This window comes from Haemaphysalis longicornis, unplaced genomic scaffold, assembly GCF_048455015.1.
Source record: "Haemaphysalis longicornis isolate Haplotype H1 unplaced genomic scaffold, Haemaphysalis longicornis Haplotype H1 scaffold_3, whole genome shotgun sequence".
In the NCBI taxonomy this organism is placed as follows: domain Eukaryota; kingdom Metazoa; phylum Arthropoda; class Arachnida; order Ixodida; family Ixodidae; genus Haemaphysalis; species Haemaphysalis longicornis.
Genome location: NW_027526335.1, coordinates 67,716,349 through 67,731,487, shown reverse-complemented (window position 1 = coordinate 67,731,487; position 15,139 = coordinate 67,716,349). Strand labels below are relative to the sequence as shown.

Sequence of the window (15,139 nt, the reverse complement as noted above, 5' to 3'; positions counted from 1 at the left end):
TAGCGGGATTGGCAGGAGGCAGATTGGCAACACTGTGCACCGGATTTTTTTTTCCCCGCATAATTCTCGCACCCCTAACTTAGCATTGATTTTTCCGAAAAAAAAGTGCGAGGATTATGCGAGTAAATACGGTATATTTCCATAATAAGTCATTTTTCTGCAACCTCATTACCACATGTCAAATAGTAACGAAGGTGGCTATGTCAAAGTGCAGTAAAAAAAAAGTTAAAAAAATATGCTTGAAATAAATAAAACAAAGATGCATTCAACACTCACTGCACTTGTAACAATTGCTTTACAAAAATCGGGGGGGGGGACTTTCTTAATCTTTGGCAGTACAACTACGCAGAAAGACTGAAGCTTTTCGTGAAACCACTTGCAAGGGCAAGGCAACAAACAGATACACCAACAAAGCTGCAGCATTCAGGCTGCACAATGTTTTCTTTTCAACAATCCTTTTGTTCACCAAACACCCGCAGTAGGCAGCAGCTTCCGGTGTTTTCAAGCACGACATCTAGCAACAAATACTTCCGTTTGGCAGTCAGAGCTTGATTTGTGGATTCTTTTGAGTGTCCTAAGTAAGGCATTGTTCTCCATTACATATACCCAACCTCACCGCTAACTTCAGCAGCTTTCCATGCGTGTCTCCGACATAGCATGCCTTCAGCACTGCCACATGAGGTGTGCAAGTGGATGCTGCTGACATGCGAACACAAAACGAAATGAATGTGGACAAATAAGCCAAGTTAGGAAAGCATCATGTCCGTGCAGTTCCGCTGTGTGACCAAAAATGTGTACCCTTTCTCAACATGCCAAGGGCAGGGGACAGCAAAAGGAAGCAAAAAACATCACTTCTATTCCCTCCAGCACCCGAGCAAAGAAAAAGCTTAGTGCACCAACGCATCTCTCCCTGTTTATACAACTGGTGTCTCCTAGATGCTTGCCGCACCAAGGTTCCATAAAACAGAGCCAGTCTGCTGGTTGCTTCAAGTGGCCTTGAGAAGAAAAAGTAACTCTATAAACTCAGCAGGTCACGCAGTTAGTCTGGTTATCGCTCTCGCTGTACAAGTCAGTTTCGGTCTTAAAGGGCACTCCATTCGACCTCATCGAGGCAACGCTCCAAACTTTACTGCTTATCCCCGAGATCGAGGTGGCAATGGTCTGTTAACGTTCCTCTCTTTGGGTACCCTACATCGGAAGAGACACCACAAGCTTCGGGACAGTCGCTGACCTCTGGTTCTGGCTGACTACCAAGGACTTCTGCAATTTTTGCTCTAAGTAGCAGTTGCCCAGACTCTTGCATTCTGCTTGGTTCTCGTCAGTTGGGAACAGTGTAGAGTCATTTTAGGTTTTATATTCAGAGATGTGTAGCGTCGTTCAGTTATTTATTCTTTCATTTCTTCGTATGCTTACTAATATAACAGACAAACACACTCGATTTTTGTTTTACTCTGTTGATTTGCACACAGCTTCCACTTTGCCCTACTGTATTATACATAGATTGCCTTGTTTCCAGTTCGAAGCTCTGACTTGCTCTCTTCACTGCTATTGACAAAAGCTGGGCATCGAAGACAAACTCCTATCATCACTGTTTATCAGTGGCAGATTCATTCTGCAGATGCACCACAACTTGCGACAGCTACCCTGCTAATCCCCCTGCATAACTTATGCACTCAAACAACACGAAACTGGATAAAAAGGCTGCAGCAGAGCATCAGACTAGTAGCCCTATTAAGGGGGACTTGCATGATACCATTCCTACGGGATGTGCTAATTTATGACCATCGCGCACCAATAGGAAAGGTTTTATGGATCCATGAAAGTGTTCCTAACAGCCTAGTTTGCTTACTTCAGAAATTATCACTTCTGTAATAAAATAAAAAATAAAGAAACAGTTTAGTTTAGCTAGTTTACACTAGGTGGCACTTGCTGCCCAGCAAGCTAGTTTTATTTTTATTTCAGCTCAAAAGTGATATATTTCTAAAATAATATTTTAAACCACCGGGAATATTTTCACGAAACTGCAAACATTTTCGTATTAGAGCACGATAGTTTTTATGCCCATGAGTCATGAAAGAGTAAGCCTCATAAAAATGCGACAGGCGTTCCCTTCTAAAGCACTTCCATTGGTGGCTGCTCAAGATAACCGCAGCCACCGGATAGTTCGGCAAATGGGAAGCACTCAGACTCTTTTCTTTTCAGTGAATTGGCGACACACCATAGTTTTGGGTCATCAGCATTGCATCACAACACACACCTATCACGAGGCTGTCGGAGACCTTCTGGCCGAATGCAGAGCGCTTCACTCTGATTGCAGCAGGCTCCATGCATACGCAGCTCGACTCTGTGATGGTTTCGATTTTCATGGCAGTCAGCTCCTCCATGAGAGACTCGAAAAGCTGGTGCATGTCATACGGCAGGTCCGAGGGGAGCAAGACTCCCACTGAGGCCCCTGTGCAGACAAGCATACAAACACTGCTCTTAAGAATACTAACAGAAGCAGAATAGCATTCCCATTATGCAGTGGCGCAGCGCTACTACCACCCTTCAATACACTACGCGAAAGGCAAGTCAATCTTTCAGTAAAAAAAACTTTCTTATAGTGTTGGCAGAATGACGAACACTGCACCATTTTTTATCCCTATTTTAGGAACCAATGTAGTTAATAGGATGAATCATACTTTGTATCAATGACAAGCATACATTACATATATGGTATGCTTGATTCACCAGTCCGTAATTGTCCAAAAGCTTTCCTCGGACAGTGAGTTCCATAACAATACAGGTTGAAGAGGAATACTGGATTGCATCTCAACCATTCTGCAGCACGTATGGCCAGGGGTTTATCCAGAATTTCAGTTTTGAAGTGGTGTCGAAATCCCCCTAGGTGGGTTTTTGGGGGGAGGGAGGCATGTATAAATCCCAAGGCAAGGTGCTCATGGTCGCGGAATGTATTTTGGGGGGGTGTCAACATACTTCTGGGGGGGAAGGGGGGTGTTGAAGGGGGGGGGGGGGGTGTAAGTTCCTGCGTACGGCCCACTGTGTGGCAGAGCAAGTTTGCCATTATTGATCGGCTAACATTGCCAGTGGCATAAAATATGGTCCTCTTTCTGGATGATATTACCACCAATGCTCCCTTGTTTTAAAAACATGATGCAGGCGATAGCGGATGCTTTTGCCAGCAAAATTTTAAATAATAACCGGAGACTAATTCTGGAAAACATCTAAAGGCACCTCACATATGCGGAGACGGGGTACTCATGCAATCAACAGCACCTTCACAGTTTGCAAAACTGCAAAGGGGATCAGGGAATGGGAGAATCCCCCTCTGGATCTAGCCTTGGTACTGCGCACTGGCTATACAGTTAAGTAAGCTCAGAACGTTTTGAATTATAATTATTCCATTGAGTCGAACCGAAAAAAATACTGGTTCAGTTACGGTTCGGGTTCGGGTGAAATAATTTTGTTCCGGCCAAGTTCCAGTTCAACTAAATAAATAAATAAACTAAATTACACATCGAACTGGTTCACGAACCGGTTTGCAAGCCTGAACCGGTTTGCAAACCGGTTCCAAAAGAATAATTATAACTAGATGCGAAAAATATTTTACTTTACAGTTACTCTGGACCTCGTTTTGTTTAACACGAGTTTTTTTTTGTCATCCAGTCAACAGGTGACTTCTGCCTTAGATTGCATGAAAGCGTATCATGAGCTGGCCGTGCACCATTGCCTTGAGAGACTTAAATATTCTCAACCCGACAGATCACTCAGCAAAATTCAGCAAGTCACTTGGAGGCAGCTCCAGACTAATACATTCTATGATCCCTATAAAGTATCATTGATCTAGCCAGGAGCTTACCGACCTGAATGCTTCTTATGTAATGCCGAACGAGCAGATCTAGCCCATAATTTGTATGGCTACCCTGAGGACCCCCATTCTAACATTCTGCAATAGTCAAATGAGAGCAGTGGGAGGGTGCAATGTTCAGCACCAACTTGTTGATGCAAGTTTAGACCATGACAAGAGCGCTGGAGGTTGCTGGAAGGTACAGTCTTGCCGCAACCCCTTGTGACAAATGACCCACCATACCTTGCCCCTTTCTGACGAAATTAAGATTTTATTCATCCATCCCTTAAGTAGGCTAATACAGAAGAGACCATTGCCCGCCCAGCAAAGTATAACGGGTTAAGAAAAATTGTATCCTAAAATTTCTTTTCTTGGACTATGTATAAGAGTAAAATATTTTGCAAGATGATTACCAAAAATCTATTCTTTCGTTATCATATCATTCATTTGGTGTTGATGTACAATGCTTGTATAGTTCATACCTGCCAGGTTCTCCGAGATGGCATTAGGGAGCTCTGACAGGGGAAGGGGGGGAGGCTAAGGGATCGAAAAAAAAACTACAACCTCCCCTCGCGGGAACCCGTGTAGATGCGACGCATAGGGGGTTCACGTTGCAGCGTTGGACAGCGGAGGAATGGCGCTGGAACGGAGCGGAGCGGCGCAGGGCCGCGTTTTATAGCGCGCATAACGGTGAGGAGACGCGCCGGCGCCAGTGCGTCTGCCACGGCTATGACCAAACACAATCCACTTTAATCCAATCTAAATCCAATCCAAGCCGATCCAATGCCCTTCGCGAGAGAGTGTTCGCTATCGGAGAGGGGGTGAGCGGCGCAGAGCGCAGCTGGCGCGGCGAGAAGAATGGGGGAGGGGCGGACGCCGACAACAACGACGCCGACGCCGGATGGAGGGACAAGGCGGGTGAATGAGATGCGTGGCATCTAAAAATTAGTAGCAGCAAAGTGCAATTATTTACACTGCTTCGTCCAAACAACTAATGAAGTATGCACCACTGGTCAGTTGCTAAATCTTTGGCGGGGCTGACGCCACCTTTTAAATGCAGAGCATTTCAGTAACTCAAGATGTCACCTGCGTTGACGTCCGTAGTCGTAGTCCGCACCGTCGTTGTCCACACCCCTCCCCCTACACTATATAAAAAAAATACTATCCGGCGCCTGGTTTCGATCCCTCGACCCTGCGGGCGGAACGCAATGTACATGGTGCTCTACCCACTGCGCCACAAAGCCGACACAGAATGGGAGGCTACGAACGCACCTTATATCCTTGACTCATTCACACTATATAAAAAAAAATACTATCCGGCGCCTGGTTTCGATCCCTCGACCCTGCGGGCGGAACGCAATGTACATGGTGCTCTACCCACTGCGCCACAAAGCCGACACAGAATGGGAGGCACTCATTCAAACTACGTCAAGAAGCTGCTGATACAACGCATTCACTACCACCAACTCCCCAAACACTAAACGTTAATGCAATACACCCACCCCCTATGCGACGCATTTACTCGAGTCCCCCTAGCGGGGAGATGGGCCCAATTTTTCTTCTTTCAACTACTTCTTCGGCCGCCAATCCCCAGGTTTTCTAAGAAATGCATGCGGAGTGTGTCTTTGCGCGCCGACCGACCGGAAGAAGCAGCTGTTACGGGGAGCCATCGGCCCTGCTTCGGTTACAGCGCGGCAGCGGCGTTCCACACCCCCCGTGGCGTCGGCACTGGCTGGTTTTGGGCTCCGGGCACTCGGTGTAGTTCAAACGACCTTGCAGTCTTTTTTCAGGAAGTCCTGGTAATACTGTAGAGCGTAACAATGTTCGTACCTGTGACTCCTCGCCAAAAGAACGTGGCTGAGGGTTGTGTTAGACATGATGATGATGAAAAAACGTTCATTGCGCAGAGTGGAACGTGTTACGGCCGCTCGCCGGTAGGATGGGTGCTCGGAACTGGGTGCAATTTTTCTTTACCATACTGAACTGCCTCACATTTTGCGTTTCTGTGTTACTAAGCAGCTTAATACCCCTGCTACACTAGGGTCCAAATGTCATTTGAACCAAATGTCATTTGGCTCAAATGCCAAGTTGTGCTGCTACACTAGGTTTTCAAATGCCATTTGGCTCAAATGACATTTGAGCCAAATGAGCACCGAGAGAGACATTTAAGATTTCAAATGCCATTTCCAGCACTCTCGGACGCAGCGTCTTCGATCGGCAATAAAAAATATAATACTTCCATACGTAAAACAAACAAAATATTGTTGTTTGTGAAACTTTGTTCACTGTTTGTTTACTTAAAATACGAAATCAACATATTTAATTTTCATACTCTCAAAACCAGTGGGTCAGTTGCAAAAAACACAAACAAAAACAACGCAAGACAGCCATATTTAGAGTCAAAACTGGTGTCTCTTCTAATTTGATATCATTTTACTGCCTCGGACTGCTCCTAAGTTTGATTGTTGTATTAGTGTACGAAAACGGAACGGGGCAACAACAGCGCCACTACAGCACAGCGAATAGTTGTGAAAGCTTTCAAATGCCATCGAAATTGTAGTGTAGCACGGCGGATTCTGAATGGCATTTGAAGCAACCCATTTGAGTCAAATGACATTTGGTTCAAATGACATTTAGACCCCAGTGTAGCAGGGGTATAACTTGCACGCATGGCCGACTACGCTTTTTAACCTCCTCACTTATCACGATGTCAATGGCTGTAGGATTGTATTAGACTGTCGGGTAGCTCCGGCGCAATGTGTCCAAACTGGGAGAAAGGTTTGGCCTAACACGGGTGTGTATTCGGGAGATTTTTGTTTCGGCTGTACAATCGTACAAAACCATCAAAATTCAGGAGTCTCCCGGACAATTCGGGAAACCTGGCAGGTATGATAGTCACAGCGAGACCTGTACCTTGAAGTGCAAAGCATATATTTCCTATTCCCTGCACGCAGACGATGGTAAGATAGTCTGCGGGCAACCAGCAGCAACATATGATTTCAATATTGGTGCGCATTTCTTTCCTCAAGTTGCGCATTTCTTTCCTCAAGTTGCAACCAGAAACAGGTTGGCAGTGTTGTGATTGATCCAAACGGGTAAAAGTCTGGACGATACGAAGCTGATGGTATGTAAAGTCCCCAAATGACACTGACCGCGCTATATCAACAACGGATGGTCGAACTGTTCTGTCATGAACTGGTAACCGTTACTGATTTCTTCGGCTCAGTTTCGGTCCAGGTTCGCGTGCTAGAATAACTGTTCGGGGTTCGGGTTCCGTTCCGACAATACCGGTTCGGTTCCAGTTCGACACACTGATTTATTCAGACTACAACGCATTCATAGACAGCTGGCAACTCTTGTGCCAATTTTCATCCCTTTTCATTGCATGTGCACTCTCAAGGCGTGTGCTCATAGCCTAGCACATCTAACGTGGCAATTTCAATGACCACAGGATTATTCGTGAAGGGCATACAGAGACACATTAGATTCTTCCACAATGTTTACTCACCGGACTCCTTTAGAGGAGCATCGATGTTGGGGAAAAGGTAGGCCCCGTAGCCAGACTTCAGGGCTGGGGACTGCTGTGGGACCAGGGGGTAAATCCACGAGCCCACTTGCAGCCAGGAGAGCGGCGACTTGGCCTCAGAGGACACGGCATCGTGTCTGCCGGGTAACCGGTACACATGAAGGTCGGTGGTCTCAGAGGGTGCCTCAACCGTGCCCCCACCGGAAACGAAGAAAATCTGGAATGGTTACACGAAATAGGCACTGAGCCATGATATACCACCGTAGTAACGCATTCACTGCAAGCTCTCCAACTTTCCGCCCACAATGGCCCGTTTTTAATAGCAACCGCGCACCCGGAAATGCTATATTACGCAGTACGAAGGCTAAGCATTAATCTACAATTTTGGGAATCAGTGTTCGGACAGCTTGCCTGGACACCAGAGGCGATGTTGAAGAGCTCTTCGGCCTGTCTGCGCGGTGCATGGGCAGCGCCGGCCTTCGTGGCTTCCTCGTAGGTAGGCGGCCGCTGTGTGTGTAGGGGTGCGCCGCCAGCCGCTTCGAGGGCGATCAGCCGAAAATCGACTTCCCGCTTAATGTGCTTCATCTTACGTTGCATTTCGCGCGCCTTATCCCACTGCGGTCCCTTGCAGCCGGGATGCTCGCAGTCGAGGTTCAGGCCCTTGCCCAACTTGTCCAGCGCTTTGTAGTACATCTCGGTCGCCAGCGTGTTCTCGCCCTGCTCTTCGTAACTGAGGCCCTGGGAAACGTACAGGAAGGCTTCGTCGTGCTGGGTGCGCAGGCTCTGTAGAAGCTCGGTAGCGACAGAGGCCGGCAGTTCCCGCTCCATCCTGACAACTTGCCTCGGAAAACTCTGAAAGCAATGTTTTGAGAACTTGTCAAAGTCAGACCACGTATTTTTCACAACAGACGGACGGCCAGCGCTTTCGCGCGCTAGTTTGAAAACTTGATTAAAATGCGGCCATGTGTTTCTCAACAGAGCAGAGTGCGCAGAACGGTTGCACGCTCGGTCCACCGAAGGACCGCGGACGACCGTCTAGGTAAGTACCTGAGCTCGGTAAAGCGGCGCTGCCCCCTCCGCTAAATATACACACGCGGCCTTTATAGCGACGATTCTATCGCGCAGGGCAGACAAGGAAGCCTCCGACAGTGAAAGACCGGATGGCACGGCTCCAGATCGGGGCGGATTTTCAGCTGATCGCGCGCCACGCGAGCAGCGTGTCTCACGTTCCATTTCAAGCAGCTGCTATCATCTCCAAGACTCTTGTCATTTTTTTTGTCTTGAGCATCGCCTCCTGTATTTTTAGTGTCCGCTGGAGGCCGCGACGGTCGTCTTTGATGCGTTTTTGAAGCCGCCGCCAGCTTTTCCTGAAACTCTATGCTTTTCCTTAATGCCATTCGTTTTTTGTGGTGACTGCCATGTGTTTTTTTTTTATGCGAGAGCATTAAATGGCCCATTACGCATGCCATTACGCGACAATACGGCGTCGCGTCGGCGCGAACGAGCGGTGGTTTCAAAACTGGCCGACGGTGTGTGTATGAAGGTAAACAAAAATAAAAGAACGCTGCAAATATCACTTATGTAGTGATGTTTTGCCTCAGGCATGCGTAATGTTCTGTTTTTGCTCAACAAGTTTGACAAGTATGAACACTTCCACCAGATTTATGTTTAGAAATGGCCTTGCCTGCATAAACGTCTTGTTCGGTGGCTGGATCAAGGGGCAGACAGACATACAGGCCAAAAATTTCCGCGTTCAAGTATCCAAAGACTATCTTCTTTAAAGAAATTGACCTTATCTGGGCCTGGGTTTGAACTCCAGGACCACAGAAGGCACGTTGATCACGCATTGCCCCACACCATGGCCGATCCTTGCCTCTATCTATAAGGTGGACCCAATAAATGCATTGTGGACTTTGACGTGGAAATCTGAGACGTGTACTGCGGCCTACAGTAGTAATTTGGGCCTGCTAATTACAAAATTAGTAGAGCATGCTTGTGCTAATTGCTTATACGTAGCGCTAACAAGGGCAAAGAAGAAGGAAACAAGAGAAAGGAAACCACGCCAAGAAAAAATGATCACAACGATGATAAGAGGGCATTATCGCACTGCTGGAAGCCTACAGGAGTAATATGAGAATGGTTATTACAAAAATAGCAAAGAAATGTCAAAGCAATGTAAGGCTAACAAAGGCTATTGGGTGACAGAATACAATATGGGAAAAGGATCACGATAATGGTGATGAGAGGAACCAACCACACCACTAGACACGTTTCTGCAGGTGGTGCTGTCCCTACTGTGTTGGACTCTGAAAGTCTACTTGACTGATTGATTATGGGGGGCTTAACATGCTGACGCAACAACGCACGCGATGAGGCGCGCTGTAGTGGAGGGCTCCGGATTAATTTTGACCACCTGGGGATCTTTAACGTGCACCGAAATCTCGTACGTGGGCGTTTTTGCTTTTCACCTCCATCAGAAAAGCGGCCGCCGTGGGGGGGAACCGAACTAGAAGTCTACTTCAAAGGCAGCTGTGCAACTTGGTTGCCATGAAAGTATGTCCCAAAAGACAATGCAAGGGAACCCAAAAATGCCTTATGGCTAACAAAACACACTTGCTCACTGCAGCTAAAACTACCCCCAGCCAACACTACAGTTGTTAAGACGCAAAAATACATACCAGATATATCTCCCCGACGGCAAACACATTCTTGCAACAGAAGATGACAATTATGACGAACCTACCATTAGAGACAGAGGATTGCATACCCTGAAATAAAATGTAGTGCTTTCACATTCCCACACATAAGCAGCCCTTAGTGTTTAAAGTTTCATGTGGCCTCAGCCTAGATGTAGTGTAAATTTTTAAGTAGGTATCAGCCACGCAGAAAAAAAGACAAGGTGTTGGATTTTCTTTATTCTTTGCGCCAATAAGGAAGTTCCCGGAGAAACATTCCACTCGTCAAGAGGAACTTTAAAACATCAAAGTGGCAACAGCACAGCAGGTGGCAGTGTCAACCGGCTAGGCAACAGCAGCAAGTCAAAACAGGCATGGTGTTTGCAAGTTGCCTCGTCGTATACGCTTTTGGAGCACGGGATCTGGGCACAACAGCTCTAACACGGCATTAAGCGCGTACATCCATCCATTCTAAGCACACACAATGCTCAAACAATGGGGTTGCATTTCCTCCACAAGCCCACCGCTACACACAAGGGGACAACAAAGTTAAGTAGGAAGGTTCCACTCCATGCTGAAAAGCAGGCAAGGCTTCGTAGCATCAACAAAAAACACGCCTGTTTCACCCTTGCCGTACAACATGGCCAAAAAAGCCCACAGCAAGAACACACTGGCGCGAGGGTGCACGGCTCTACACACACAGTTTGCGACATTGGATTTCTCGGAACAACGTACAACAATAGAACATTACTCGAATATATCTCTTAATGCTAAAATACGTCTCTGCACACCGGTTTGGCAGAAGCTGTAATGAAGTATCCGTTATGAAACAATAAAAAAACATAAATTAATGCGTTTACAAAATGAAAAATTTAAAAGGCATCAACAGAACACGGCCATAAACTATAGACGCACTCTAATTAGGCGTAAAATAAAAATGCTCTTTTTCATATATCGCATTGCAGCACGTCCTCAAATTCTTTACACCAGAAAACTAGCAAACACTAAGTACACCAACAAGCTTCATTGCGTTCGGACTTGCCCCCAAAGTATGTTCAATTTGAACTGAAACTAGCAGCGATCAGAAAACGAGGAAAAAAAAAAAAATGCTGAGATACATTTCACGCCGTCTCAGTTTCCGAACTCCTGTTTGTCTCCTGGAAAACAGAGTTTCATGTTTCTACCATACGCAATGCATTAGTTAAAACAAAAACAATAAGCCAGAACTAGCACAATTCACGTCACAAAAGCAGTGCATTAGTGACACAAAGATATTCCAACGATGCAAATTTATAAAAGGTGCTTTTCCAAATAATGTAGTGCAATGACGCAGACACTCTTCTTAGTGCGCTTCTCTATGCAACTGCTCTCTAGTAACAGTGACTTCCCAACTTTGACTAGGCAACAGGAACCATGCAATTTGTGCCCCAAAAAAGCAACGTCTGCAATATTTTGTATGAACTGAGAAGTATTTTTAAGATCTCTGTCATTCCAGAGGAGCCTGCCTGCCCAAAAACTAAAAACCAGCCTGCACTAGATAGTCTCAAGAACTCTGCCTTCTCTCTTTGTAGGTCACTGCAGAGTTAGCAGCCCAAAATTAAATGACGCCACCTCCTCTTCCTCCACTAAAAAGGAACAGAGAGGGAAAAATAGAAGCACAAATGGAAATTCTTGTTGGAGTTGTTGCAAAAAGCCACAAAAGGCAACCTTAACGCATAATGGCACACCCCTGCACTTGCTAAGAAGGCGTAACTACCCTTGAGCTGTTTCCGAGTCTCGCAATTTTCTAAAACCTCGCAACAAATTCAACCACTTAACATCCATATTCACAAATCTGCTAACCTGGGGCGGAATTCCCAGTTTTGTCCACTTTGCGCCCGTTTCAAAGCGAGCCCTGATTGGCCGAAAGCAGACGACCAGACGTGACGCAGCACATCCATTGGTCAGAGGCCTTGCAACTATGTCACGACTGAAACGGACGCGAAATTTACGTTATTTTCGAAATGGACACGACTCGGAATCCCACCCCTGGAAGCAGCAAGCCTCCAACTAAAAGGTGCGAAACTAACAATGAGCAAATGCTATCGCATAACAAAACTTGCTGCTGGGCCAGTTGGGTCATAGCAGAGTAGAACCCCGCTTATACGTTTTTTACGAGACCGCGGGAAAAAAAAAAACATAGTGGCCGGGAAACGTATAACACGAACGTGCCATTGGTACCAAAAAACATGCTACATTATAAAAAGACCATAAGCAATGGTTCAAACACAAAATAAATTTACTTAGGATTTTCAAGGTTTAAAAGCATCTTTGATACAAGCTTTGCGAGTTTTCCGGGCCTGTGGAACGACATTGCCCTTCTCTAATTTCGTCTTGTGGCTGTCCTCATCGCCGAAGTGGCTCACCGTACCTTCGTACACCCTCCAGTTAAATTTGATTCTACAATTGAGTTAAAAGTCGACAGTAGCAGTCGAAACTCTTTTGCGATACGTATTTTTTCCCGTGTCGGTTCCTTTTTGACTACCCACAGAAAGTCAAGTTTGTCTTTAATAAGCGAGAGGGCTTTCCATTTTCTTGACACTAACAATGGCTGTGGCGAAGACAGACTAAAACATAGTGAACTCCCTAGCAAAAAAACACACAACAATGTGTACGGCCGTGGCATGGAAAGGGCGTGGTCATGAGAGTGCATTCCTCATTCCCGTGTGAATAGGGTAGCGACAACTGTGACGGTGACAATGATGATGCTCACTGGTGTAGTGCCGTGCCTTCTCGTTTCCGGGATTCCCGTGGCGCGCCAATAGCGCAGTTCAGTTTATTTTTAAGAAAAATTTTTTCTGGGCACTTTTATCACTTTAGCTACCTTTCTTTATTATTTATGTCTTATAATTGCAACGTATAAAGCAGGAATGCTGTGGTATGACGACGTACTACGTGGGATTGTAATACATGGTTGCCTATGGACATTTGAATGGGACCACGTTACCTACCACGACATTACAGCCAGGAAAACGTAATATTGAGGAACATATAAGCGGGGTTCTACTGTATTCGCAATAAAAGTTAGCGCATAACAAACAGCGCAAGAGAGGCACACGGGACTGCCCCATCTGTCTCTCTTGTGTAGTCTGTTCTGCGCTCACTTTTATCGGAAATCCTCTCGCAAAATGGACTACCCTGTGGATGGAAAGCGTAAATGAAAGCAACAGAGGTGGGGAGGGTGGGACACAGAACATGAGGCATTAAAAAGCACATCCAGCGCATATAAACAAACCAATACTGGGATGCTGTGAAAAAAAGTTTCTGCAGTACTGTGTCATTGTCACCGGACAGCTTCCGCAATACGCTTTTCTCCTTTCAATACTACGCTGCAAGACATGTTTCTGCCTATCATCACATTGGGCAGCTGGTAGTAGTGCAAATAACTGTGATCATCACGCAGAACAAAGGTACAAAGAGAATCGGTGGCTGTGCAAAGCCACAAAGTACACCGGGTGCAGCTGAAGAAATTGTGCGCGCCCACTCACATGATGGTGCCCAACACGTTTCAGCCTTACTCAAATCACTCTTACCATCACACGCACACACCAACATTGATTCCAGGTGGCTTTCTCTCCAAACCAGCAACCGCTATGGGCTGCAATCAATCTACGTTGCATTTCAACAAAGCAAAGCACAGGTGCAGACAACAACAACAACAAAAAGGGTGCAGCTACCGCTGCATTTGATGCACGTCTTGTGCAGATCCGAGTGAAGCAGTTCCTAACTCTTGGCCACTCCTACGTAACAACAGCCACTACTGTGTGCCTCCAAAGAAAACCACATTTCTCAAAAAAGAGGAGGGGGAGCATAGGAGGAGGAAATCAGCCGATTATGTGTGACAGATCGACCTCCGTGTGTAGCAATATCCGGGACACCATTTTGTCAAGCATGGCAGCTTGTCTGTGTAGGCGTGGGTGGAATGACTCTTGTCCAGGAAGCGGTGTGCAACGAGTAGAAGGAAGCATTGCTGAGGGAGTGGGGTGCACAGGAGGGGGAGAGCGGTGGGCGTTCCGGCTGTTCAGTAGGACTCCTTGTCCTGCCATCCCAGGGGGCCGTGATGGCTCTTGCTCGTGCTGCTGCTGTTGCCGCTGCCCCCACCGCCACTGCTGCCCGCAGTGCTGGAGGGGCTGGGGCCCCAATGGCGACGCAATGGGAGAGCTCTCTTGGAACAGGCTGTAGTTCCATGGGCGGGAGATGCCGGTCGGCTGCCTGCTGCGTCCATATGCTGTGCGACAGTCCCGTGCTCAGGCCACTTGGTGGTGGTAACTGGAGAGGAAGATCAAGGAAAATCATTCAGCATTCACCCTTCCACAGGACGTAGTTCTTGCTACAGTCAAGCCCCACTACAATGAAACTGATGGGACAAGCGAAAAATTTCGCTGAAGCGGAAATTCGTTGAGGCGAAATGTGCCCCAACCCACCACAGAAGGGCAAGAAAAAATAGATTGAACATCTCCGAACAACAGCGTAAAAACACAGATACTAAGGGAAAAAAATGACAGGACAGGACGACAGCGTCGTCCTGTCATTTTTTTCTTCTAGTGTTTCTGTTTTTTCTGCTGTCATTTGAAGATGTTCAACCAATACGAACTCGCCCAAATGTCGATCCTTTTGCAAGAAAAATAGCCCCATATATTATCCGCATCATTGAACACATGATGAATCTTAGAAAAAGCAGTGATGTGCAGTTACATCTGTTTGTTTGAAGTATAATAGGCGTTCCAGTGGTACCTTTTTTTTTATCCACACAGAACGAGTGCGTTATGGGACGGGGAGGAACAGGGGGGGGGGGAGAGAGGAGAGAGAGAGAGAGACGAGAGAGAGAGAGAGAGAGAGAGAGAGAGAGAGAGAGAGGAGAGAGAGAGAGAGAGAGAGAGAGAGAGAGAGAGAGAGAGAGCGAGAGAGAGAGAGAGAGAGAGAGAGAGAGAGAGAGAGAGCAGCTGGAATAGATATTGTTGTACAACAAAGCATATCTACCAAGCTGATTACTTTGCATGCAGATAGCTGCTAGGGCCGGCGAAAGGCCCCATCTTGCTTGTGGCAGGAGTG

General features: G+C 46.6%; 2 protein-coding genes across 3 annotated transcripts in view; both read right to left on the bottom strand.

The window, feature by feature from the left end:
• The window catches only part of LOC144174579 (spartin-like), a 34,966-nt gene extending 26,288 nt beyond the window's left edge, over positions 1 to 8,678 (bottom strand). Inside the window, exons 1-4 of one of the 2 annotated variants that reach the window (XM_077703351.1) lie at positions 8,421 to 8,678; positions 7,785 to 8,225; positions 7,356 to 7,590; positions 2,258 to 2,452 (exon numbers count right to left, since the gene is read on the bottom strand). In XM_077703351.1, the coding sequence (XP_077559477.1) occupies positions 2,258 to 2,452; positions 7,356 to 7,590; positions 7,785 to 8,225; positions 8,421 to 8,606 (1,057 nt within the window). In that variant the 5' untranslated portion in view covers positions 8,607 to 8,678. The remainder of the gene's footprint in view (positions 1 to 2,257; positions 2,453 to 7,355; positions 7,591 to 7,784; positions 8,226 to 8,420) is intronic. The other variant, XM_077703352.1, reaches the window with a different exon arrangement.
• Positions 8,679 to 10,268: 1,590 nt separating this feature from the next.
• The window catches only part of Tmem131 (Transmembrane protein 131), a 113,531-nt gene continuing 108,660 nt past the window's right edge, over positions 10,269 to 15,139 (bottom strand). The window contains exon 36 of the mRNA XM_077703345.1: positions 10,269 to 14,356. Within this exon, the coding sequence (XP_077559471.1) occupies positions 13,973 to 14,356 (384 nt within the window). The 3' untranslated portion in view covers positions 10,269 to 13,972. The remainder of the gene's footprint in view (positions 14,357 to 15,139) is intronic.